Source organism: Pristis pectinata, chromosome 3, assembly GCF_009764475.1.
Source record: "Pristis pectinata isolate sPriPec2 chromosome 3, sPriPec2.1.pri, whole genome shotgun sequence".
NCBI classification, from domain to species: Eukaryota; Metazoa; Chordata; class Chondrichthyes; order Rhinopristiformes; family Pristidae; genus Pristis; species Pristis pectinata.
In genome coordinates this window covers 31,420,204-31,447,321 of record NC_067407.1, presented here as the reverse complement: position 1 = coordinate 31,447,321, position 27,118 = coordinate 31,420,204, and the positions used below count along the sequence as shown (strand labels likewise).

Here is a 27,118-nt window from a genome sequence, read left to right as displayed (position 1 = left end):
AGGAGTTAAAGTGCTTGTAGAGGGGAGATAAGAAAACCTCTCTGCTATTCTGTTATTGTTTTTCCCCTTGTACTACCTCCAATGTACTGATGTGATGAAATGATCTGTATGGATGGCATGCAAAAGAAGGCAGTGGAGGTTTCGGACTCGCTTCCTTAAAGGATAACTATGCTAGACACACTAACATTTAAAATCTATCTGGAGATATCACAATATACATAGATACGACCTGGAGATCTATGGATCAGGTGCTAGGATGAGAGATTAGGCTGGGTCACTTTTTTTTAAACTGGCAAAGGCACAATGGCTTTGTTTTGTTGTATATTTTACAAGTTATCTATTCTTTGCCATTAAGAAGATACAAGCCCTTGTGGTGTCAAACCCCATGATGCAATGTTGATTCCTCCAATAGACTCCAAATTAATTTAATGAATAAACTAATGTGAAACCCCTAGCTAGCAAAAAGAGCGAGAGATCTTAGTAAGCCTTCTCCAGACCTATGATCACTCCACTGTTCAATTAAGAACAGCCTTTTCCTTCAAAGTATTTAGTCCAACTATTAGCTATACATTAGGGATCCATGAAGGCACTTCTTGGGTACTTCACTTCCATTCATCCATAATACTTGAGAGGAAACATTAGACCATTTCACCAGAAGAGAATGACAATGCAGGTAAATCCTATTCTTATCTATTGTCCAATAAAGTAGAAGGAACAAAAAAAAAGTTCTCGCAAAACATTGACCAGGAATTGAATTAGCCAATGTGCCTTGAGCCGGAGAAAGAGGGAAGTCCAAGATGACAAACTTATTGCTGGTTTCTTGGTCAAATTGTTCTTGGAAGATTGCAGCTAGTGTTGGAGGTACTGTTCTGCAGATACCCAGACAGTTTGCCCAAGTAATCTTTTTCACTTAGAATCCTAGCTAGCATGCTATTGCACTATTTAACCACAATAAGCATCACAGCAAAACCCAATTTAGTATTCACCCGAATAGGAAACGACCTTGCAGGGGTCCGATAATGCTGAAGAGCTATAATACTTACTCATATTTTCTCTCCAGCCAATTCCAATATTAGGACCACTACTGCAAATACAAACTCAGTACTGGAAAACCTAGAACTTTTCGCATGGTTAGTGTCAGTTTCATATTCATCAGCAATTTGTCAGTTAAGTACATTAGCAAGTTTAATAGGTTCATGCAGGTTGATTGGCAAGATCTCAATCCAAATTCTAATTTTCAAACTTTTTCCAAAGTTTCTGATCTTTCGCTCTTGCATTTACTGCAAAAAGGTTCAATTACTTTATTTCAATAAGTAGTTTTGTACCAAATTAAAATAATAACACTACTCTTCCAGTTTTAAGACACATTGTTTATGAAGGTACAACAGTGCAATTCCTGTAGATACCTTTTTGGCACAAGATGAACATTCAAAATGATTGAGATTTACAGTTCATATTTATCCGAATCAATCTCTGCATCTTGTTCTTTTCTTTTCTGTTCTTCTTCCTCCATTTTCTCTTTCATTTTCCTTTCTCCATCCTATTATGAAATAATTACATGCAAAACTCCTGAATAAATATTAGTTACATAATCAATATCAACGTAACTTTATTGCCCCAACTTTGTATCTTAGAATCAGGCAGGCAGAAACACACAAACACAACACATGATGTTGTAGTTCAGTACCATACAAATATCTTCTGTACAATTGTGGTAACAGTGGTATGTGAAGGGTGATTTTGTTTTTTTTTGCCGAAAAAAAAATGTTAGTCGATCATGATCACCAAGTTCTCCTACTATCATAAAAATTAGAAATGCAAACTGTCAATTTATGAAGTTCTAAATTCAGCAGCAGCCTGCTTTATGTGCCTTGCAATCAATTTCAGGCAACAATTTTTGTACAATAACATTCCTGTGAAGCACCTTTGAACATTTTTCAATGTTAAAGATACTATATAAATACAAGTTATCATTAGCATCAGAAAGAACCAGAAACTACCAACAGATGATTTTTTTTCCCCCAAAAAATATCAGCTACCTTGGTTATTCCCCATGTTTGATTGCCATATTCCTCTGCATATTTGGCATCATTTGTTATAAGGAAGTTGTCAAAGATTGTACCAGACTTCACCTACAATAGATAAAAAGATTAGAAAAAGTTAAACGTATAATTTCTTGGTGCTTTACTTCAAAATAATTGTTTCCTTGATGCTATTACCTGCCACAGATCAAGACCAAGAACGCCAATGTTATCATACTTGTACAAATTGACATCTGGCGTGTATTCAGGATTATCAATTTCTGTTTGGGACCAAACGCCTTTGAAATTGGGGTTCTTAATCTGACGAGGTTTCCATTCACCCTGTTGAAATAATAATTTGAACAAATTATTTTAATGTTCAAAAAAAGGTAGGTCTTGGGACTTGTTGATTTCACTCAGCAGGATCCCACAATCAGCACACCTACAAATTGTTAGTTAATAGCTGATTAGCTAATTGATACAGCCAATAAAAAGCAGTCAGGGTCAAGTGGAGTGGACAGTGTTAGATTGCGGTACTGAGGTAGAGCAAGTGGCCCAAGTTTGGAGAGTGAAAGCAGCTCTTTAGGGAAAAAAAAAAGGCTTCAGAGAGAAGGCATAGGTAAGAACAGGCAGGTTTTTATTTTATATTGTTATTACTGATACAGCTTTGGTTCAGGAGGCTTTGGGAGTGGTTGCTCAGGTAAGGTCCTTTTTTTAAATCTCTCTCTCATTCCACAGTTAGAGTAGTGAAATGGCAATCAGGACAGTGGTATGCTCCTCTTGTAGGATGTCAGGGAGACCTCCTAGTAACTACACCTGTGAAGTGCATCTGGCTGCAGCTCCTTGCTGACTGTTAGGGAACTGGAGCTGGATGAACTCCAGATCATTGAGGAAACTGAGGAGATGATAGACAGGAGTTACAGGGAGGCAATCACACCTAGGATGCAGGTAGCTGGGTGACTGTCAGGCGAAGGAAAGGGGATAGGCAGTCAGTGCAGGGTACCCCTGTGTCTGTTCTCAATAACAAGTATTTCATTTTGGATACTGTTTTTGGGGGGTGGGTGTTGACTTACCAGAGGAAAGTAACAGTAGCCAGGTCTCTGGCACTGAATCTGGCTCTGTGGCTTGGGAGGGATGGTGAAAGAGGAGTGCAGTAGTGATAGGGGATTCATTGGTTTGGGGAACAGAGAGGAGATTCTGTGGATGAGAATGGGACTCCTGGATGGCATGTTGCCTCCCAGGGTCAGAGACATCTCTGATCAAGTCCACAGCATTCTTAAGGGGGAGCAGCCAGAAGTTGTGGTCCACATTGGTACCAATGACATAGGCAGAAAGGGTGACAAGGTCCTGCAAAGAGTTCAGGGAGCTAGGTGCCAAGTTAAAAGACAGGACCTCCAAGTTGGTGATCTCTGGAATGCTACCTGTGCTGTGTGCTAGTGAGGCAAGAAATAGGAAGATAGTCTAGTTTAACATGTGGCTAAGGAGATGGTGCAGCAGGGAGGGCTTCAGATTTTTGGATCATCCTGCTCTCTTCCAGGGCAGGTGGGACCTGTACAAACAGATGTTTGCACCTGAACTGGAGGGGGACCAATATCCTTGTGGGAAGGTTTGCTAGTGCTACTCATGGAGGTTTAAACTGAAGTTGCAGGGGGTTGGGACCTAGAGTGGCAGGGCAGCAAGTGGAGTGGCTATGGGGAAAGCAGATGTTAAGCCCACAAATAAAGACAAATTAAAGGGGGAGGGATGGCATTCCTCATCAGGGAAAAAGGTCATGGCAGTGCTCAGAGGACATACTGAAGGGCTCATCTACTGAGGCAATATGGGTGGAACTGAGGAATAAGAAAAGGATGACCACACTAATGGGACTATATTACAGACCTCCCAATAGTCAGTGGGATTTAGCGGAACAAATTTGTGGAGGGATAGCAGACAGTTGCAAGAAAAATAAACTTGTGATAGCAGGTGATTTTAACTTTCCACATTGACTGGGACTCCTGTACTGTAAAGGAATTGGATGGGAATGAGTTTGCCAAATGTGTTTGGGAAAGTTTCCTTAATCAATAATTGTAGAGGTCCCAACTAGAGAGAAATACTGGATCTCCTCTTGGAGAATGAGACAGGGCAGGTGACACAAGTGTGTTTAGGGGAACAAGTTATGATCTAGTGATCATAATTCCATTCGTTTCAAGATAATTATGGAGAAGGATAGGACTGGTCCTCAGGTTGAGATTCTAAATTGGAATAAGGCCAATTTTGCTGGCATCAGAAGGGATCTGGCAGGCATAGACTGGGATAGGCTCTTTTTCCAGCAAAAAGATGCTTGGTAAGTGGGAGGCTTTCAAAAGTGAAATTTTCAGAGTGCAGAATCTGTACGTTCCTGTTAGAATAAACTGGATCAGCAAATACACAGATGACCCCAAGATTGGGGGTGCCGTGGACAGTGAGGAAGGCTATCAAAGTTTGCAACGTGATCTTGACCAGCTAGGAAAATGGGCTGAGAAATGGCTGATGGAATTTAATGCAGGTAAGTGTGAGGTGTTGCACTCTGAGGGGACAAACCAAGGTAGGACATGCACACTGAATGGTAGAGTTGTGCAGTAGAACAGAAGGACCTGGGAATACAGGTCCAAAAAGTTCCTTGAAAGTGGGTCACAGGTAGATAGAGCTTTTGGCACTTTGACCATCTATTGGGGTACTGAGTACAGGAGTTGAGATGTTATGTTGAAGTTCTACAAGATGTAGATAAGGTTGAATTTAGAGTATTGTATGCAGTTCTGGTCACCTACCTACAGGAAAGGTATCCATAATCTTGAAAGTGCAGGGAAAATTTACAAGGATGTTGCTGGGACTTGAGGACCTGAGTTATAGGGAAAGGTTACTCCCTGGAGCACAGGAGAATGGGGGGGGGGGGGGGGGAAGGGGTATCTTCTAGAAGTATACAAAATTGAGGGGTATAGATAGGGTGAATGCATGCAGGCTTCCCCCTCTGGTTGGGTGAGACTAGAACTAGAGGTCATAGGTTTAGGGTGAAAGGTGAAATATTTAAGGGAAACCTGAGGGGAAACTTCCTCACTCAGAAGGTGGTGAGAGTCTGGAACGAGCTCAGTGGAAGTGGTAAATGCAGGTTCAATTGTAACATTCAAGAGCAGTTTGGATAAGTACATGGATGGGAGGGATTTGGAGGGATATGGTCCGAGTACAGGTAGATGAGACTAGGCAGAAGATCAGGTCGGCCTGGACTGAAGGACGTTTCTGTGCTGTACTACTGACTATTCCTTATGAACATCTGCAGCAGGTACAAATGGAAATGAAATTATTTCCATTAGTGCACAATTTGCACACCTGCAAATTTTTATCCAAGGGGGAAAAAAATAAGCACTTATCTGTGCAGATTCACCGAGGAGGAAAGCAATTGTGTAGAACAACATTAGTCAACTGACAAAGTTTATAAAGCAATTTCAGACTGCCAACTCCAATAAAAGTCATAACAGAGTAATCAGAATTGTTTCTTAATGCACGCAGTTCTTTTATTGGATTTTTTTGTGGGAATCCCTGTATTTCCTCTTAGCTGATCCAAATCTTGATAATTAGGCTTAACTTTCAACCTGCACCGCACCATGTTAGATGAGCAGTTTTTGCCAGAAGGTGAAATTCCCATCAGGTGAGTCAAGGTGGATTCCTCACAGAGGATGCTTTAAATGCATTTTCTCAAAGTTCTTGTGTAGACTTAGTGAAAATAAGTGCTACATTAAGCCTGAACATTTATAAATCCAAAAAGACCTGATCATCTGAAATCCAGTCTTTTTTAAAGAGGTGGTTATAAAGATGGTGGTTGCTCTTTTCACATTCAATAGATTCTGGAATGGTGCCCACAGACTGATTATTAAATGTGACCCCACTGTTTAAGAAGGGATAAAGAAAACAAGGAACTGTTGACCTAGCCTGATATTGGGAGTGGGGAAAAAGTTGTGATCTTAATTAAAGAATGTGATACAAGAGTCTTGGGGAAATAATGTGGTGGAGCACAGTCAACATGGACTTATGAAAGGGAAATAATGTTTGGGTAATTTATTGAGGATTTATCTAGTGGGAACCATGGGTTATGTTGTACTTGGATTTTCTAAAGTTCTCTGTGTGATCCCGTGAATAAGTTTCAAGCACAAGGAATTGGGGGTAATTTACTACAGTAGATTGAGGTTTATTTAACAGATGTAAAACTAAGAGGACCAATAACAAAGGCTTTCTCAGGATGTTGTGCTATGACTTGTAGGGTACTGAAGGGCCTGAAATATTCATGACTTGTATCAACTTGTTGAGGGGACCACATTACATTTCCAAATTTGCTTAGGAAGGCAAATGTTAAATTGATTTTAATTGCAAGAGTATTTGAATACAAGAGTAGATGTCTTGCTACATTATCGATTGGAAAGCTTCAGGAACGACAAGGGCCAAATGCAGGCAAATGTCATTAGCATAGATAGGCATCTTGGTTGACATGGACAAGTTGGGTTGAAGGGCCCGTTTCCATGCTGCAAAATCTTAATTTATTAATCTATTCTTCTGGCATCCTAAGTAATCCTCATTAAGATAATGTTTCCTTGAAGCTCCAGAGCATAGTTGCTTCTGGTGCCTAATCCAAATGGCCAACTACAAGTGAAGACAGTCAGTGTGTACTAAGGATTACAACAATTTTGATCTTTAGCTTCAAAATGATTGTACTTTCGTCAATAATCTAAAAACCCATAGGTGTTGGGAGACTGACTGGCTACTCCCCTTTGGCTGACATCAGCCAATTTATTGAATTGAAGGCTGTCTTTTAAAAAAAATCTCCAATTTTATTCTCTGGTAACAGTGTTAGAGGATTAGTTCCTATATCTGAATACATTTGTGGGGCTGCCAGATTTTTATGAATGCATTCCCCTGAAACACTACTTTTTGCTGTAGTGCTCCAATTGCTGGAGACATACAGAAAGTGTCCTCTCATTACAACTTGTTTGGATTTCTTTTGAACATTAGAAGTATATATTCTCAAGAACACAAGAAAATAGGTGCAGGAGTAGGCCACCTGGCCCCTCAAGCCTGCCCATCATTGAATGTGATTATGGCTGATCTACACTGGATTCAGCTCCTCTTCCATTGCCAGTTCCCCTATAACCTTCAATTCCCTGATCTTTCAAATATTTAACTATTTCCACTTTGTATCTATATCTAATGATCTGGTCTCCACCATCTGGAGCAGCAAATACTAGAGATTCACTAACATTAGAAGAAATTATTCCACACCTCAGTTTTAAATGACCAGCCTTTATTTTGTAACTATGTCCATTTGTTCCTGACTCTCCCACTAGTGAAAATATCTCAACATCTACCCTGTCAAGCCCCTTTAGGATTCATGTTTGAACCCCTAATTCTTAACTCCAACTCTCCGCACAAGTCAGCAATTTGTTCAAAAGATTGGTGGCCTTCTACAATAAAATAAAAAGTATCCTGATACAAAGTTGTGGTCTAACCTTGTACTCTGCATTCAGAATCAATGGATGCTCCCATTCACCATTCATCTCAGTGTTCCAGACATCTGGTTTCTTGGTATTAGGATCTGGAACTTTTTCTGGCTTATCCCAATCCTGATGTTTTGGGAGGCAAGGCAAAATATAAAATTAATATATACTCCTGAAAATGTCACCAGACTGAAGACAAAAGCTTCCTTTATTTAATTACAAAAACTTAAATAGCTACCTCCCAGCAATAAGTTGTTCCCAAAAGTAGTGGAATTCTTGAAAGTGTGCATCTGCCACTGGTTGACTCAATCACCAAAAATCAGATGGCCTACTATGGTTCATTAAATGATCAGCCTCCACTTTAAACTCATTAGTACTCTTTTGCACTTTACAGTAAGCATATTCTGCACAAGCTAGCAATTTGATTGAGATTGACGACCCTCTTTTTTTTAGAAACATCCCAATATCAATCCCAGATTGGTCTAAACTTGCATGTGCATCCTCTTTCTCCTGTTTAATTTAAATACTGACATCTATTCACTGGCATATAACAGACCCTTTGGCCTACCCTCACCACTATGCTGATCTAAACTAATACCATCTGCTTGTACAAGGTCCACATCCCTCTATTCCCTGCCTGTCCATGCGTCAGTCTAAATACCTCTAACATTGCTATTGTACATTCAAGTTCCACTTTAAGTCCTTGTGTGACCCAAGTTTCTAATATTGGGATAACTATAGAACCTTAAACGAGCTACATTAATCACTTCTAAACTTTCTGAATTTTGTATCACCAGGTAAGTGATCAAAACTAGGCACATCCATAAAATGACTAGATACACTACTCTACTGTACGAATGCAGGAGCTAGATCTAGCAACAAACTCCAGAAGTTGCTCCAATTAACACCTACTGAAGAAAATCCAACTCCTCATCCCTGGTGAAATTAGGCAATAAACAGACAAAATCAAAAATGTGAAGTTGCCCATTTTACCAGGGAAAGCTTTTTTTAAAGAAAATCTAAATAGTGAGATGGCAGAACTCTGAGATGCAGAGGGACCTGTGTGTCCTAGTGTTTGATTCACAATAGCATATAGTTCAGCAATATAGTTAGGAAAGTGAAGAATATGTCATTTATTACTAGTGGAAATGAATTCAAAAGTGGGAACATTGTGATTGAGTTATGAGGAATGGTGTGACCACTTCAGGAGTATTGTCAAGGACTGGTCTTCATATTTAAGGAATGACATTAATATGTTGGGAGCTGTTGGGAGAATGATTACAAACATATCTGGAATGGGCAGGTTGTCTTACAGTAAAAGGTTGGACAGGCTGGGGTCTTTAGATGATCGAGGGGATGTGATTGAAGTGTACAAGATTCCAAGAGATCTTATCAGTGTGGAGAATGTTTATTCTTCAGGGAGAACCTAGAACTTAATCACTGTTCAGAAACAAGGGTTACCCCTTTAAGACAAGGCATTTTTTCCTTAGTGCCATGAATCTTTGGAACTCGCTTCCTCAAAGTTATCAGCAAAAAGTATTTTTTAAAAAAAAGGTAGAGGTAGATAGATACATGATAGGCAAAGGTATGAAAGATTATTGCAGGTAAATAGGAATGTGGAGTAATGGTTAACGCAGATCAGCCATAATTTCATTAAATTGCAAAATAGGCTTGATGGCTAAGTGCTCCAATTTTGAATGTTTCTGACTTACATTTGTAATATAATGCTCTCAAGAGTAAAACATTCCATGATGCTTCAACAGCAGCATCAATAAATTATGGTACAGAGCCACATACCAATGACCAGGTGTTTAGTCAAAGTATCCAATCTAAAAAAACTTATGCTGGAAATCTGAAATAAAAAGTGAGCAAATGAGGCAGCAGTTTTTGGAGCAAGATAAATGAGAGAATACTTAAAGTTTGACCTTTTATCAGAGCTGTGAAATGTTAGACATGATACAAGTTTAGAATTGCAAGGGTGAGGAAGCAGCGGAGAGGACAAGATCTGTGACAGACAGTGATTGAATGACAAATGGTGGTGAAGATGAAAAAGTGGTAAAGCTAATGACTAATTAAAGTTGTATCTGGAGCAAGTGCAAGTAGGAAGAAACAAACAACCTGAAATATCAGAAGAAGTGAGGAGAAAAACTGCATGCTGGAAGGTGTTATAGTGGAATGGTTTATTATTTGAAACTGTTGAATCAATCTTGAGGACTTAAAGCTGCAATGTGCCAAGTTAGTAGATATTGTTGTTCTGAGCTTATACTGACCTCCATTGAAGATGTAGGAAGGCAAAAGGTCAGAATGGTTAATTTTACATCTCATTCCAACACTGACCCATATTCTGCAATCCTGAAGTGTTCCAACCAAGCTGAAGTGCAAAGCTGAGGGACATCACTTCAGGTTTCCGGCTTCAGCTCAACCCCTCCCTCTCTCCTCTTATTTAATTTTATCTCCTCCTATTTACCACCGCAATTTGTTTCTCAATCTCAGACCTTTCTATTCTCTCCATCCATGCCTTCTTTCTACATGTTAAATTTTTAAAAAATGTTTCCACCTGATGAACGGTCAACCTGAAACATTAATTCTATTATCTCTCTAAAGATGCTGCCTGAGTATTTCAAGCATTTTCTGATTTGATTTAGCCAAGTGAAAGAGGTAATTTGAAGGACTAACTTGAAAAAGAAACTGACATGATTTATTGATGAAAGTTTAGAGTGAGACCTGATAGCAAATAGCATGGTTGTTAATGGTAGAGTTATTAATGAGGGCTGTACAATAATTGGAGTGGTGCTGACATATAGTAGGTTTGTGGAGCTAGAGGTCACAGCTATAAGACCATGGAGACTGGAAGCAAGGACAAGTTTAAACCTGAAGCATTGCTAAGAAACTTCTAAGAATTTAGAGCTGGGATGGTACCGAACCAATCTGAAAGGTGAACCAAAGAATCATTAGTATAATAAGAATTGAACAGTAATTCATTAACTTCTAAATTGTAACTCATTACAAATTTATTAACTCTGAAACACACTGCACAATATCCAGTTATGAATTTAAAATTTGAAAAGCTAAATCCATAGAAGGCTTAATTTTTTTAAAAAAAAGTTTTAAAATAATTAGCCATGTCCACTCACATCTGGTTTTGCATCATCAGGGTCATTAATCTGTTCTCGATCATCCCAATCTTTAGGTTTCTGAGCATTTGGGTCCTTAATTGTTTTGGCAGGCAGCATATCCCAGTCATCCTCCAGAGAGCCAGATTCAACTTTTTTGTTGTCAATCTTCACTTCATAAGTGTTATCAGAATTAATTATCAGAGTGTAAAGATGAGTGTATTCATCATCCTATGAACGAAGTGTTAATCAAAAGGCAGCATGATTTCAAAGATCAACTGGCATCCCACTCACTACAAAAAATATTGCCATCTTTGGCTGAGTAAAGCTCTACCCCTCCTCTACTACCCCATTAGAAGATGCAGGGTGTGAATGCCACCCCAGAAAATCCAATGAAGAGATTAACTTGGAAGTCACAGCATGTAGATGGTCTCTAAGTCATGGGAGTCCTTTGCACACTTTGGTCTTAAAGAGCACCTTGTAAAAAGCACCATATGTCTTAATCAGATGTAGTAGTCAATTTCAAAGCTCCTACTTGTCTCATCTGAAAAGTAGCAAATTCTATAGCTGAACATTTTCCACTTTCCCCAAAGCAGCTATTTGTTTGAACCATTTGTTCTTGAACCAACCAAGAAAACCCTAATCACCACAACAATTTAGCAACAGTATGACTACTGATCACTTTGCACTAAAATGGACTTTATTTTTGTTCTAATTCTGTTCTTTCTTGTCAAAATTGTGTGCAATTTGCTTTTCTTGTGAATACTGCTTATGATATTCTGTGCCTGTGATGCTGCTGCAAGTTTTTCATTGCATTTGTGCATATGACAAACTTGACTGACTAAGACAGCAAGGTGAGAATCCATTCAATGACATAAGAAATTTTGCTAAGAGTACCCTTTAGGTAGCAGAATGTACTTCATCTCAGTCTGTATGAAATCTAAATCTAGATGTGGGAGACTGTTTGCCAAAATACTTTTCTGTTTTCCATCTACATCATGGAAACTATAATCATCAGTTCCAAACAAGAACAGAGCTACACTGCAAGAACATCTTCCCATACCAAGATCATTGAAGTAAATTTACCATTTACAAAAGTAGTAAAATTCGCAAAAGTTTTCTAAACAGTTATGCTAGTCATCAAAATTATAGCTGTCTACAAAGTAATCCTAAAGCAAAACACTACAGATGCTAGAAATCTGAAATAACAATACCAGAAATACTCACTCAAAATAAACAAACATTAATTTTTTCTCTCCCCTACTGTTTTCAGCATTTTGTTTATTGTTGACTTAAGTTCCATTTAGGAGATACCTTTTATATATTGAACAAAAAATCCGGATAAAATAAAATCCAATTCACATTTTCACTCTCCACTGTGAATCTTAAGTCACCAGTCAAAAATCCCAAATTAGTTAATTGCTCACCAATTTAAAACAAGCAATGATTCACTAAATGTGCAAAGCATTATGATAGTAATATGTCAAGGTGATATTCAATTCACAACCCATTGCACAAGTTGTTTTTCTTTTAAATAATCACATCGAATTCACTGGAAAACACAAATCAGATTGAGTAATAAAAGTATGCCTTTGGCATAATGCATTTCATTCCCAGTTTTTTTCTCATACATTAACCAGATAGCTACCAAGGTCAGAATGTTAGGAAGCTCACTGTACTCCAAGAATAATTACCTTGCATCTAATATCTTTCTTAATTAAGTGATTCTTTCCTTTGTAGTTGAAGATCACATGAACTTTCTTGGTTGCTGCTCCACAAATATCTGGGCCTGAAGAATGTAATGGTTTTAAAGTTTACAACTATAGAGTTTCTTAATCTAAACACCATACTTTATTGAAGTTTGATGGTGACTGTTTATCTGCACCAATAAAAGCTTCCAAAATTGCACATCCACTGAATAACATGGAGCTTACTGCACCCTCCATTCAGTTCAGTAAGCAATATTAACAGAACTTTCCATGTTCAAATAGATAATAGGTCATGAATCTTCTCTTTGCCTCCTCCTTGGTAGCAATGAAGAAGCCTTCTTCCAAAATGTTTTGAAAGGCCTCATCACTAGCATTGGTCAGCTATAAAAGCTGCAAAGGTTTTTAATAATTTAAAATGTCTTACATTGACATTTAAAATGATTTAAATTGAAGCAAATGGTTAAAGAGAAAAGTTTACAGAAAAACTGAAATACCTAATAATAGAACTTGCATTCCTTTTTTCTAATATGTAGTTGCACAAACCCAAAAAAAAAATTTGGATTGATTACTGGAGCAATTTCCCATCATAATGGGGAAATCTCTGCAAGTCTGAGTTCTGCTGCTGATAGACTCAGCCATCCACGTCTGGGACTTGTGCATTTGATGACATATACATGGAAAAATTGAAAATCATTCTTAAAAGCATGTACCTTCTTTAATAGGCCTAAACTGTGTGTTAATTTTCATGTTAAGGTGGTTCCAAATAACAGGTTTTATTTTCTAAATGTATAAAATTGTTGCATCACTTCCATTGGCTCAAGGATTTCAAACTCAAGTCAGAGGAAGGCAATACTACCAGTGCCGTACAAAACTTGAATAAACTGACAAAATTGTGTGCAATTGATACCAAATAATATGAAAATCTACCATTGTACTTTTCCACTCTGCTCTACAAAAAACCGTTCTCATTTGCAAACTCTAAATGGGGAATTTTCTGATGAAAGGCACTTACTGTATTCTTCTAATTCCACTCAAAGTAGATCCAGCAACAACAAAATGGTGCAATTTTCAATTTTAAGTAGTAGATCAAGATTAATTCGATAATTTTCACACAACAGGTACAGGCAGAGTGATCCAAATGGTCTCCTTCTGTACTGCATTATTCAGCACAAGGACACAAGATTATATGAACAGGGATTAGACCATGCAGCCTCATGTTTCTGCCCCATCATTCAATGAGGTCACAGCTGATTTGATCTCAGCCTCTTCACCAGACCTTTGATTCCCCCATAACTCAAAATCTACCTGAACATGCATCTACTTCACTGATCATGAATATTTCTGGAAAGATTTAAAGACTACGATTCTTCCAGCACCTCACCTGCTATTGCCAAGATTGTTTTGATGATGATATTTACATGTAGGATTTGCTTGATCAGAGAAAAATAAGATTTGCTTGATCAGACAAAAATAAGATTTCCTAATAGCAGAAGAAAATCTTACTAGCAACTCAAAATCTGGAGCCCAAAGGGAGATGTCATTAGAACCAAGCCATGGCAAGGAAAGGCCAAAGTAATCAGACTGTAAAAAGGGCCATCGGCACTCAAATGCCTGTGGTCTCACACCATTTCAAGCCAAATTGTTGTCTTTAAACCCTTAAGGAAAAAGGAAAAAGCAAAAGACAGATCAAAGGGGCTCTTCAAGCGATTCCTGAATTGCGAGTCAACTGTGACAGATGGCACTATCAAATCTATTCATTAATACTCTAACAGAGAATGGCCTGCAGGCAACGGCACTACCCTGCCTCCCTAACTCCCCAAAGACCAAGCTTGTGAAACAAGAACAAGATTGCTGGACAAGGTGTCCAGCTGCTGAAATCTACAAGGTCAGAGGTGAAGAACCGTACAAAAAGGGTTCTTGCACATTTCTAAATGTTTGTTATAACAATATTTCAGAGGACCTGAAAAATGCCATGATTGTTACAATATTTATGGAGGCAGTATGTCAAGATGTAGAAATTATCAAAGCATTGCCTTGCTGCTCACCTTGTCCTACTAAAGCTATTTTCCCCCTTGCTAAGGAAATCTGACCAAAATCTCAGTGTAGTATCAGAGGATTTCATAGGATGAATCAATGTGATATTTATGTCCCACCAAATGCAAGAAAAATGTCAGGAATAAAATCAAATGCCATTTGTGACCTTCAATAATTTGATGAAGGTCTTTGAATTGTGAAACTCTGTAGAAGCTGTTGTCTAGATTTGGCTGCCCTCCAAAAAATATTAAGGTCCTAAAGGTTCTTTGCAACCAAATGACTGCTGCCATTCCCTATAATGGCTTGGTAGCTGACCCATTTGTCAATGAAACTGAGCTTAAGTATCGTTGTGTTATTGCCCCAGCTCATTTTTCCCATCTTCCTAGCAATCATTTCTGTCCTCAATGAAGACCATCAAATAGAACTAACATCCAACTCTTCAACATCTCCTCAAGTTTCCTGGGCATCCTTTATTGATCTTAAGAACACCAATGATTACACTACCCTCATACAATCAAAATGACCTTCAGTCTGCACTGATTTTTTTTTTATACACACACTCTTACCATGGCCAAGGATCATCATTTAACATGGTCTTACCTCAGTGCACCTTATTGCACTGCACTTTCTCTGTAGCTGTGACACTTTACTCTGTACTGCTATTGTTTTTACCTGTACTACCTCAATGCACTCTGTACTAACTCAATGTAACTGCACTGTGTAATGAATTGACCTGTATGATCGGTTTGCAAGACAAGTTTTTCCACTGTACCTCTGTACAAGTGACAATAATAAACCAATACCAACTAGGCACTATTGACTTCAAGGAGAAACATACTGCCCTCAAAGCAAGAGAGAAGGAAAGGGAAAGAACCTTCTGCCAGTAGGCAGTTGGCATGCATGGAAATGTTTATATCCCTATAAAATCCCTGCTTCTCTATCCAGCACTCAGAAAATTATGACTAGACAACTTGTAAAGGTATACTTTACAGAAGAAATGCATACAAATAATATTCAGCACTTCATCAGATGTGCCTGTCTTGTGTTGTTTGTCCATGTGCCCAGTGAAACTTGTACAAAGTTTATGCATCTTAATATTCCTAATGATATTTAAAATAATAGGGGTGCCTTTATTTTAAAAACTGCAAACAAAGAAAGTCTTACCTAAATTACAATTCTGCACAAGTTGTAGATTCAGTAAAATTAGAACTCTATCACAAACTTTTGGCCCACTATGAACAATGTCACTATTCCAGAAACGTGAGAGCAGAATGTAAAGATGGCATAAGTGAGATCGCAGAAGGACAGGTACCTGCAGGCACAGGCGAGGAATTAGCAGTCAGCAAACATCAAGGAGGAGGAAATATGGCAGGCATTAATGTCTGCCTTCAGAGGTTTCAGGGAATTAGCCTGCATTGATAATGAGAGGCATCTGACAGGCCAGCAGGACCCATTTCCAGGATGAAGTCACTCCTATTCTGGTCTGGGTGCACGACAGGGCAAAGCAGCCACACAATGCACCCATTCTGAGCCATGAGCACCAAGTGTCACCTCACTTACCTCTCCAATCCATGGTGAAGAATAACGGGCAAGGGCTGACAAAGTATTAGCAGCTGGTTCTCAAAAGGAGCCACAAAACAACATCATTAGCGTTTATGTAGTTTAAACTGATTTTATACCCAGAAACAACTAATGTCTGCTGACTTTCCCTAAAATTACTGCAAATAACTATTACTTTCCTGGAATTCTGTGTATCTTGCCTGCAACTCAGTTTTTGTTTTGAAGTTCATCTGCAATCTAGGTAGGGACTTACAATTAGGAATAGAGGACGTATCATGTTGATTGCAATTGCCTATTTTTCTTCAGGTTGTGTCACCTTGAATTCAGGAATTCCACTGTAAGAATACAATGAGTGATCGATTTTCACAAAAGTAGTGCATCGATCTTCATGGAGGCTTTGTCTTGCATCTCTTTTGCATAGGGAAATAGTGATTATCACTGCATTAAAGTTACGACTTGATTCATTAATTGGGTTAGATGAGGAAGGATGAGAGGATGTTTACGTGAAGCATAATCATCACCTTGGATCTATTGGGACAAAGGAGCTGTTCTTGTACTGTAAACACTTAGTTCCAAGAGATAATAAATGCATTTCTAAAGATCTGAGAGCAGACCTTAAAATATTTACAAGGAATGAAAAATCAAATAGCTCTCCAACAACCCTAGGCATATTGAGATGAATCTTGTCTATTTGCCTGAACTTTTAAAGTTTATCACATGTACTCTGGGCAGCATGAAATGGATCTCACTGCCTTGGAAAATAAAGAAGACAAGGAATAAAAGTTTTATTTCACATACTTGGGTGCTAGAGCTGCTCATAGGACACCTGATACAGATGCTGAGTGGTAAATAATGGAAGCATCTTGGCTTCCCAGTACTTCCTGCCTTCATTTTAAGCACAAGGAATAAAAGAAAAATCTAAAAATTTACATCTGTAATTCTAATTTAAAACAGTAATTCTAGTTACTACTTACCAAACATTACATAATAAGGGGAATCTCCATTCATATCCTCTTGGTTCAGATCAGCAGGAAAGAGCTTAATGTATCCTCCACCACAGTCAATATTTTGCTCATGTTTTACAGTGAACTGTATGACAAGAGTTTGTCCTTCGTTGTTGAACTGTTGAAATTTAATTGATCTTGCATAGAACTTGGCATCTTCACTTGTCTGAATTCCTGGATTGGGGTATGGGGCAGGGAGATGGAAAAATATACCATATATTTGATGATCCTTTGAACAGCAGACCCAATATGTACTACAAGTAGTTCTAGAGCAAATAGCCATTCAATAACTTTGCCTCATTAAATTATTTCACTGTCATAGCAAGTGCACAAAAAGCTAGGACGGAGAGAATATTAGAATTAGAATCAGCAGTAGGATTATACAACCCCTTAAACCTGCTAATGCATTTCAGTAAGATCAGAGCTTAGAGTCATTGAACATGGAACAGAACAACACAGGAAAAGGCCCTTTGGCCCACGATGTCTGTGCCGAACATGATGCCAAATTAAACTAAATCTCTTCTGCCTGCACATGATCCATATCCCTCCATTCCCTGTCCCACATATTCATGTGCCTATCTAACAACCATTTAAATGACACTATTGCATCTACTTCCACCCCTACCCCTGGCAGCCTGTTCCAGGCACCTACCATTCCCCATGTAAAAAAAACTCGCCCCACACATTTCCTTCAAACTTTGCCTCCCTCACCTTAAATGCACATCCTCTAGTATTTGACATATCTACCCAGGGAAAAAAAGATTCTAGATGAAGTGGAATCAGTGGGTTTGTAAAAGACTCTGACCATCTACCCCATCTTTGCCTCTCATAATTTTATAAACTTTATCAGGTTTTCCCTCAGCCTCCAACATTCTGGAGAAAACAACCCAAATCTGTCCGATCTCTCCTTATAGCTCATACTCTCTAATTCAGGCAGCATCCTGGTAAACCCGTTCTGTATCCTTTCCAAAGCCTCTACATCCTTCCTGTAATGGGGTGACAAGAATTGCACACAAAACTCCACGTGCACCCTCACTGCTGCGACATGACTTCTTGACTCTTATACTCAATGTCCCAACTAATGAAAGCAAGCATACCATGTGCCTTCTTTATCATCCTAACTACTTGCATGGCCACTTTCAGGGAGCTATGGATGTGGACGCCAAGATCCTACTGTATATCAATGCTGATAAGGGTCCTGCTATTAACTGTATACTTTCCCCTTACATTTGACCTCCCAAAGTGCAACACCTCACACTTGGATCTAGAAATGGCAGATGGAGTTTAATCTGGGCAACCTTCCACATTTTCATCCAAGTCACTTATATACATCACAAACAACATAGGTCCCAGCACTGATCCCTGCGGAACACCACTGGTCACGGACCTCCAGCCAGAACCCTTCCACCAGTACCCTCTGTCTTCTATGGGCACCAATCATGAATCCAAACTACCAGGTCACTGTGGATCTCATACATCTTAATCTTCTGGATCAGCCTACCATGAAGGACCTAGTCAATTGCCTTACAAAAGTTCACGCAGACAATATCCATTGCCCTACTGTTATCACCTTCGTTACCTCCTCAAAAAACTCAATCAAGTTTGAGAGACATGACCTGCAGAGCTATGCTGACCATCTCTAATAAGGCTATGCTTTTCCAAATGCACACAAACCCTATCCCAAAGAATCCTCTCCAAGAGCTTTCCTACCATTGATGTGAGGCTCATGGCCTATAATTTCCTAGATTATCCTTACTTCCCTTCTTGAACAAAGTAACAATATTGGCAACTCCCCAGTCCTCCAGAACTTTGCCTGCTGTTAGCGTGGATGCAAAGACCTTCGTCAAAGCCCCAGTGATCTTCTCTCTTTCAGTAACCTGGGATATATCCCATCATGCCCTGTGGACTTAGTCACATTAATGCTCAAGAGACCCAGCAGCATCTCCTTCTTGATCTCAGAATGCCCTAACAAATTAGCATGCCCCACACTGAACTCACTATCATCCAGGTCCTTCTCCTTTGTGAATACTGATGCCAAGTACCCACCCACATCCTCTGACTCTGCATAAATTCCCTCCTTTATCCTTGAGTGGTTCTACCATCTCCCTAGTTATCCTCTTGTTTTTTTAAAATACAAGTATAAAATGCCTTGGCATTCTCTTCAATCCTTCTTGCCAAGGACTTTTCATGGCCCCTTTGGGCCCTCCTAATCCCCTGCTCGAGTTCTTTCCTTATATTCCTCATGGGACCCATCTAATTTCAGCTTCTTAAACCTTACATACGCTTCCTTTTCCTTTTTGACTAAATTCACAACCTCTCTCATCATCAAAGGTTCTCTTACCTTGCCATCCTTGTCCTTCTTCCATACTGCAACATACCTGTCTGGAACTCTGATTAGCTGGTCTTTAAACAACTCCCACATCAGATACAGTCTTGCCCAATAACAGCTGCTCCCAATTAACTCCCCCCCCCCCGTTCCTGTCTAATAATGTCAAAATTTGCCCTCCCCCAATTTAGTACTTTCCCTGCAAGGTTCAGACTTATCCTTATTCATAACTATCTTAAAACTTAAGGAGTTATGATCACTATTCCCAAAATTCTCTCCCACTGAAAGGCCAGTGACCTGGCCTGGCTCATTTCCCAAAACAATGTCCAATATGGTCCCTTCTCTAGTTGGATTATCCACATACCATTTCAAGAAACCCTCTTGGGTGCACCCAAGAAATTCTGCCCTATCTAAGCCTCTTGCACTAACCAAGTCCCAGTCAATATTGAGAAAGTTAAAGTCATCTACTATGACAACACCACTGCTTTTATATCTTTCCATAATGTCTACGTATCTGTTCCTGTCACCCCATGGCTATTGGGAGGACTACAGTACAATTCCATCAGAGTGATTGCACCTTTCTTATTTTTGAGCTCTACCCATATTGCCTCAGTGGATGAGCCCTCCAGTAAGTCCTCTCCGGGTGCAGCTGTAACATTCTCCCCGATTAGTAATGCAACTCCTCCACCTCTTTTACCTCCGTCTCTATCACATCAAAATCATCAAAACCCTGGAATATTGAGCTGCCAGTCCTGTCCCTCTTGCAACCAAGTCTCCATAGTAGCCACCAATTCACAGTTCTATGTACTGATCCAGGCAAAAACATAACTGGAACAAGATGTCAGAATGATCAAAATAAAGGTACATTAAATAACAAAAATAAAATGTAATATTTTCAGGAAGACACAAGTGGAAAAGTAGCATGAGCCAGGGGTTGGGTGTTGCAAAATCAACATAGGTAGGAGATAGAGATTTTAAAGAATTATTACATATGGAATTCTCTCAACACACCCTCTTTCTGTTTTGTGGGGGTGGGGGTGGGGGTGGGGGTGGGGCTGGGGCTGGGGCAGAGATGGGGAAGGTAGAAGGGAAGGAAATCTGTAGACAGGGAGACAAGTTAGCGTATGTTCACTTTTTCTTATTCTACAATTTACCTTATTTTCTTATTTACCTTTGTCTCTCTCAGAATCCCCATAAAACTTTCCAGCATTGAGTACGAATTTACCATAGTCAGACATGTGTTTTGATTCTATCCACCTGCTTTGCCAAACATCTGAAAAAAAAATTGAAAACTGAGCACAATGCTTTTGAAGGCCCATGCATGTACTATTGCATAATCTTAAAAAAAAATTAAAAACAGGTTCAGTTATGAAACACTATATAAAAAAACTTTTTTTCCCCCCAGTTGCAATCCATCTGGTGGATAAAACAAAATTTACAGTAAAAAAAGTGCTAAAGAATGAAGACTATTTTACACTTAGTTATTCAGAAAGCCCAATACTCTTTACAACCAGCATATTTGCTGATTATTTTTTTCTTCATTCATGGCAGTGAACATTTATTGTAGATCCTTAATTGCCCCCCCACGAATTGGTTTTCCAGGATGTCAGTTAAGAGTCAGTCTTATCATTGTGGGTCTTGAACTCTCTCAAATTTGTACCTAATTCACACTGATTTTAGAAGAGTCTCATCAGTTTTTTGCTCTTGCCACATAACTGATTTTCTCATCTCTGGTTACATTCTAGGAATTTGCCCAGCAGTGACCTACCTGGTATTTTAGAAACATTTATTAAAACTTTTTGTTTAAACTTGCATGTTCCCCCCCCCTTAGAAGTTAAAGATTCAGAATTGCTTTTTAAAGTTCATTAACTTCCTCTGTTACCGTCATAGATTTATGCATCTGCAGCTCTGCTGCTTCACACTATTGAAAGTTTTATTTTATATTGCTTCTTAAATTTTGCTACCAAATATGTTATTTTACACTTTTCTACATTTGATTTCAAAATCAACATCTCCCCACTTTATTAGACTATATCCTCCCGAGGTTTGCTATAATTATCCTCATTGGTCTGGAACAGAAATATAGCAAGCAATTACAAACTCTGGAATACTGCCCTGTGTACCTCGACCAGGTGATTAAAAGAGCAAATAGTTCACCTTACCAATAGCTTTCTTCACGTTAGGCAACCTTTCATCCAAGTTGCCAATATCACTTTAATCCAATGGGCTTTAATTTTATTATTGTGATACATTTTCAGCTCCATTAGAAAGTTCATATGCACAATTTAGTGTTGAAAATACTGAAATTAAAAAAGGAACATCCACATACTTTCAAGTCATCTTTATAAATCTTGGGAGAAAGGAACATGAATAATTAAAATTTAAGAATCAACATTGACAAAGTTAAACATCACGAATGCAAACGTCAAGGTAATGACTAGTTTTAAAACAGACTTAATTACAGGCGTGAGTAATTATTGAGTGCCAATAAGAAACCAATGACCAAACCCGTGTATCGCCCTACTTGCAGTAAAGAGGACGATTTAGACTTCCCACTTTGTCACCCGAAGCGCAAAATTTGCACCTTACCCCCATCCGCGAACTCTTCCTTCAAGTAGATCAGAGGGTCTGCCAGCGATTGGACGGCCAAGACAACTAGCAAAAGCACCACTACCTTCATATCACTAAGATTAAAAAGGTGCTTTGCAGTTTTTATTCCTATCGTCACGTTGCGCCAGCTAAAATTTAGTACTCTTGAGAAACGACAAAAACGTTTTAACTACCTAACCACCAAATAGCTGCCCACTGGCAAACTGATTACAAATCATTGGGTGGGCGATGACACTTGACGGCGGCCCGGCAAATAGCCAATGAGGAGGAACTACGCAGTGGCGGGCTCTGTGAAGTAACTGGGAATTTCACAGGCCCTATCACCCTACCTAGGTAGGGGGTCAGAACTTTTTAAAAAAAACTAGTGGCATTTCTCACTTGCCAATACATGACATAAATAACAAAAATTCAAATACGTTTTCAAAAGACTAGACAATATATTTTTTAAATCAATAAATGGGCTAACCCTAAGTACATATAATGACCTAAGCGTGAAGTCAGATCTCGTGGATTCCTAGATCAGCAAAGTCCGAAGATTATTTTCTGTGCGATGGCTGATTTCATTCATAGGCAGAAGGAGAACGGTTGTAATTGAGACAACACTAATAACTCAACCCCGGTTCCCAGCTCCTGATTTTACCGAGAAGCTGAATGATTTTACCGAGAATACCGAGCGCTGAATGTGGAAGTCATTGTGATGCCACCCGAAGTCAAACTGCTAGTTGTCTTGCATTCTTTACAAATCTGTTTCCTCAGGAGGTGATTTTACTTTAACCATATTTGAGAAAAAAGGGAAACACAGAGTCCTCTGTCTTCTACAGCAAACCTGAACAATTGCATTATGTGCCATTTTTAAATATATTGTAGTATAATTTTGGTGGGTCTTGTATTATACTGGGAGTGCTGGTAAGCTCTGATAACAATAATAGCTGCAGGACAATAGTAGCAAAGGAAAGTTGTTAACATTATGACAGGTTCTAATAGCAAGTCAAGTTTATTGTCAGGTGCAGAAACACAGTGAGGTACGGAAATACGGTGAGGTACAGGTACAATTAAAAACTTGCTTGTAGCAGCATCACTGGCACAAAGGTTCAGTCAAGGCATACTAATAAGTGGTGCTTATACCTTATGTATCCATAATGACATCATTTTATCCATAAACACATGACTTACTTATGTGATACATGTAAGTACACTACAAGTTCACCGGCAAGATGTGACATCACCAGCAACACCTTGTTTATTGCCCATTCCTAATTGCCTTTGAGAAGGAGTTGGTTAACCACCTTAATTGTTTGTGAGAGTACTCACATGTGCCATTGTGTAAGGCGTTCCGGGGTTTGGACCAGCTAGGATAATGGAATGGCAATATATTTCCAAGTCAGGAGTGTGTGTAGTTTGGAAGGGATCTTGCAGATGGTGGTGTTCCCATGCACTTGTTGGCCTTGTCCTTATTGCAGGTCTGGACTGTACTTTTGGAGAAGCCTTGAAGAGTAGTTGCAGTGCAGTTTGAAGATGGTACAAACTGAGCCATGGAGTGCTTATGGAGGGAATTGATGTTCGGGGTGATGGAAGGGTGCCACTAAAGAGTGCTGTTTTGTCCAAAATTGCGTCAAGCATCTTGGCTGTTGGTACACCACTCATTCAGGCAAATGGACAGTATTCCATCATATTCTTGCTTGCAGATGTGGAAACAAACTTTGGAGAGTAAGGAGTCAGCCACTGCAGGATATAGTGTCTGATACAGTATATATGTGTTGCGTCCAGTAAAGCTTCTAGTCTATAATGATGTTTCTCATAGAATTCATATTTTCTGATGGCACAGGCCACTCAGCCCACTGAAACTATACTAGCTTCAGAGCAAACCCATTCCCCCAGTATTTTTCCTTGTAACCTATTTTCCCCTTATTCCAATCAACTCCCCTCAGATTTTACTCTCACCTGCATACTAGGGGCAATTTACAGTGGCCAATTAACCAACAAACTTGCATGTTATTGAGATGTGGGAGGAATTGGAGCACCTGGGGAAAACCTATATGGTCACAGGGAGAACAGGCAAACTCCACTCAGCACGGGAATCAAGTTGGAACCCAGGTCACTGGAACTGTGAAGCACTTTTTGATGGTAATACCATTGAATGTCAAAGTAAGATGATAAACCAATACAATACCAATTGGACATACTTGTTTTGGAGACTATCATCACCTGCCACTTATGTGGCAGAAATGTAACTCATACCTTTTAAACTAATGTCTGAATGTTGTCAATGTCTTAATGCAAACAGACATGGGCTGCTTTACTTTTGGAGGAGCTGTGGATGGAATTGAACATTGCGCCCTATTCTGTTCACCAAGAAAAGTTGTGGTCATTGTACATAGAAACAGACCCTTTGGGCCACCATGTTCATGCTAACCATCAACACCCATCCACATTAATCCTATTTACCACCAACTGGTCTGTCACCAATTATGTCTCAGTGACTCAAGTAAATTGGTTTATTATTGTCACTGAGGTGAAAACTTGTCTTGCTTACCGTTCATACAGATCATTTCATTGCAACAGTACATTGAGGTAGTACAAGACAAAATAACAGAATGCAGAATAAAGTGTTACAGTTACAGAGAAAGTGCAGTGCACGTAGACAATAAGGTGCAAGGTCATAACGAAGTAGATTGTGAGGTTAAGAGTCCATTTTATTGTACTAGGGAACCGTTCAATAGTTTTGTAACAGCGGGATAGAAGCTGTCCTTGAGCCAGATGGTACATACTTTCAGGCTTTTGTATCTTCTGCCTAATGGGAGGGGGGAAAAAGAGAGAATGTCCAGGGTGGGTGGGGTCTTTTATTATGTTGGTTGCTTTACCAAAGCAGCAACACGTGTAGACAGAGTTAATGGAGGGGAGCTGGTTTCCATGATGTGCTGAGCTGTGTCCACAACACTCTGAAGTTTCTTGTGGTCTTGGGCAGAGCAGTTGCCTTACCAAACCGTGATGCATCCAGATAGGAAGCTTTCTATGGTGCATCTATTCAAGTTGATGAGGGTCAACGTGGACATGCCAAATTTCTTTAGCCTCCCGAGGAAGTAGATGCACTGGTGAGCTTTCTTGGCCATGACATCTACGTGGTTGGACCAGGACATGCTATTGGTGATGTTCACTCCTAGGAACTTGAAGTCCTCAACCCTCTCGACCTCAGCACCATTGATGTAGACAGGAGCACGTGCACCCCACCCCCCTTCCTGAAGTCGATGACCAGCTTTTTTGTTTTGCTGACATTGAAGGAAAGGTTGTTGTCATGACACCATGTCACTAGGCTCTCTATCTCCTTCCTGTACTCTGACTCATCGTTATTTGAGTTATAGCCCACTATGATGGTATCACCTGCAAACTTGTAGGTGGAGTTAGATCAGAATCTTGCCATGCAGTATATAGGAAGTAGAGTAGGGACTCAGCTTTATGGGGCACCAGTGTTGAGGATAATTGTGGCGGAGGTGTTGCTGCCTATCCTTAATGATCGTGGTCTGTTGGTCAGGAAGTCAAGGATCCATTTTCAAAGGGAAGTGTTGAGTCCTAGGTCTAGGAGTTTGGAGATGAGTTTGTTTGGAATTACAGTACTGAAGGTGGAGCTGCAGTCAATAAAAAATAGTCTAATCTAAGTGCTCATCTAGATGCTTCTTAAATGTTGTGAGGGCATCTGCCTACACCACCTTCTCAGGCAGTGCATTCCAGACTGCAACCACTTTATAGGTGAAAACAAGACTTCCTCAGATACCCTCCAAACCTCTTACTCTTCCCATTAAACCTGTGCCCTCTGGTCTTAGACACCTCTGCCTTGCAGAAAAGTTTCCTACTATCTTACCTATCTATGCTCTCATGATTTTGTACAGTTCTATTAGGTGCCCTCCCCCACCCCCCCCCCCGCCTCTTCTGTTCCGAGGGAAACAAACCTATCCAGAGTCTCCTCGTAACTGAAAAAATCTATCCCAGACAATATCCTGGTGAATCTTCTCTGCACCCTCTCCAGTGCAATCACTCTCTTCCTACTGTAGCAGCCAGAACTGCACACAGTATTCCAGCTGTGGCCTAACTAATGTCTTATAAGGCTTAACCAATGTTTTATAAAACCTAGTCAATGAGTCACGAGGATAAACCAATGTTTGAATAACGAGTTATGAAGAAAGAATGCATAATTATTTGGAAAATAGGGGAGATACTGCCCGGAGACACCAGAGATTGCAGATGCTGGAATCTGGAACAACAAACGATCTGCTGGAGGAAATCATTGGGTCAAGCAGCATCTCAGAGGGGCGAAGGAATGATCAATGTTTTGGGTTGAGATCCTGCATCAGGACTGAGACATGCTTGGCCTGCTGGGCACAATGTACAACCCTTCATTTTGTAAGTTTTATGTTCTTTTGTTTATATTCTCACTATGTAACTGCCCCAACTTTATAGATTTTGTTCATTTTCTCCATCCCTAACTCCTGCCATTGATCCATCACCTAGATGACCTCTACAACATATCCCCATTGGCAACTCTGGCCTCATCCTATCAGAGATATTTCCTTTCTCTTATCCATCCCTCCTTCACTATCTCTGCCACTTAAAACTAAGTTATTTTCTTTCTTTCCCACTTCAGATAAAGGGTCTGTGACCTGAAACATTAACTCTGTTTCTCTTTCCATTGGTGCTGGTTCCAACATTTTGTGCTTTTGTTTCAAATTTCCAGTATCTGCAGTATTTTGATTTTCATCTAGCTGTATCCCTCTTTCTTTGTCCTATGTGAATCCAGATCCATAGTAATATGGTTGGTTCTTAACTGTCTCAGCCTGAGCAAATCACTTAATTCAAGGGGAATTATTGAAAGGGCTTGCCAATAAAGCTCACATCTCATGAATTTAAAAAATGCATCTGCATGGCAATTTATCAAATGCATTCTGAAAAATAATTTGTGGAACAAACATTTGATTCCATTTATTACACTTTAACATTATTATTAGCTTCAATGTTACATATAATTGAATTTAAACCTTTTTATACATTAAATGTAACTTCTCTCATAGTCCTCAGAACCTTCATAAGTGTTAAAGGAAGACGATGCACAGATAAAGTTATCTTGCACGTGTTTTAAGATCTAGGAAAGCAGCTTTAATTTTGAAGTTAGTAGCAAAACAACCGTTACTGTTTGAGTGCCTACTAAGAGTTTACATCATTGATTTTATCCACCACACCACCTTTACACAGCA

At 39.4% G+C, this 27,118-nt stretch overlaps 1 protein-coding gene across 2 annotated transcripts; it reads right to left on the bottom strand.

Annotated features, from left to right (window-relative positions):
* Positions 1-1,184: 1,184 nt before the first annotated feature.
* Positions 1,185-22,084, bottom strand: LOC127568154 (calreticulin-like). 2 transcript variants are annotated; one of them, XM_052011569.1, is made up of 10 exons: positions 21,855-21,974; positions 21,428-21,565; positions 20,437-20,538; positions 16,910-17,113; positions 12,327-12,421; positions 10,654-10,863; positions 7,532-7,645; positions 2,220-2,363; positions 2,040-2,132; positions 1,185-1,540 (listed from the first exon to the last, which is right to left on the bottom strand). In XM_052011569.1, the coding sequence occupies exons 3-10, from the start codon at positions 20,501-20,503 to the stop codon at positions 1,445-1,447; spliced, it is 1,023 nt and encodes a 340-aa protein (XP_051867529.1). In that variant the 5' UTR covers positions 20,504-20,538; positions 21,428-21,565; positions 21,855-21,974; the 3' UTR covers positions 1,185-1,444. The 2 variants fall into 2 exon arrangements, with proteins under 2 accessions (XP_051867529.1, XP_051867528.1); XM_052011568.1 differs by lacking the exon at positions 21,428-21,565 and having other exon boundaries at positions 21,855-22,084.
* Between the last annotated feature and the right edge of the window lie 5,034 nt (positions 22,085-27,118).

Bases quoted from the DNA above. Each gene is read 5' to 3' on its own strand.
- LOC127568154 (XM_052011568.1), bottom strand. From the start codon at position 21,945: ATGAAGGTAGTGGTGCTTTTGCTAGTTGTCTTGGCCGTCCAATCGCTG. The intron at 7,646-10,653 runs GTGAGTGGACAT...CCAAAACATCAG, and splicing joins CTGATGATGCAAAACCAGAT to GATTGGGATAAGCCAGAAAA. The intron at 1,541-2,039 runs GTAGCTGATATT...ATTTCATAATAG, and splicing joins AAACATGGGGAATAACCAAG to GATGGAGAAAGGAAAATGAA.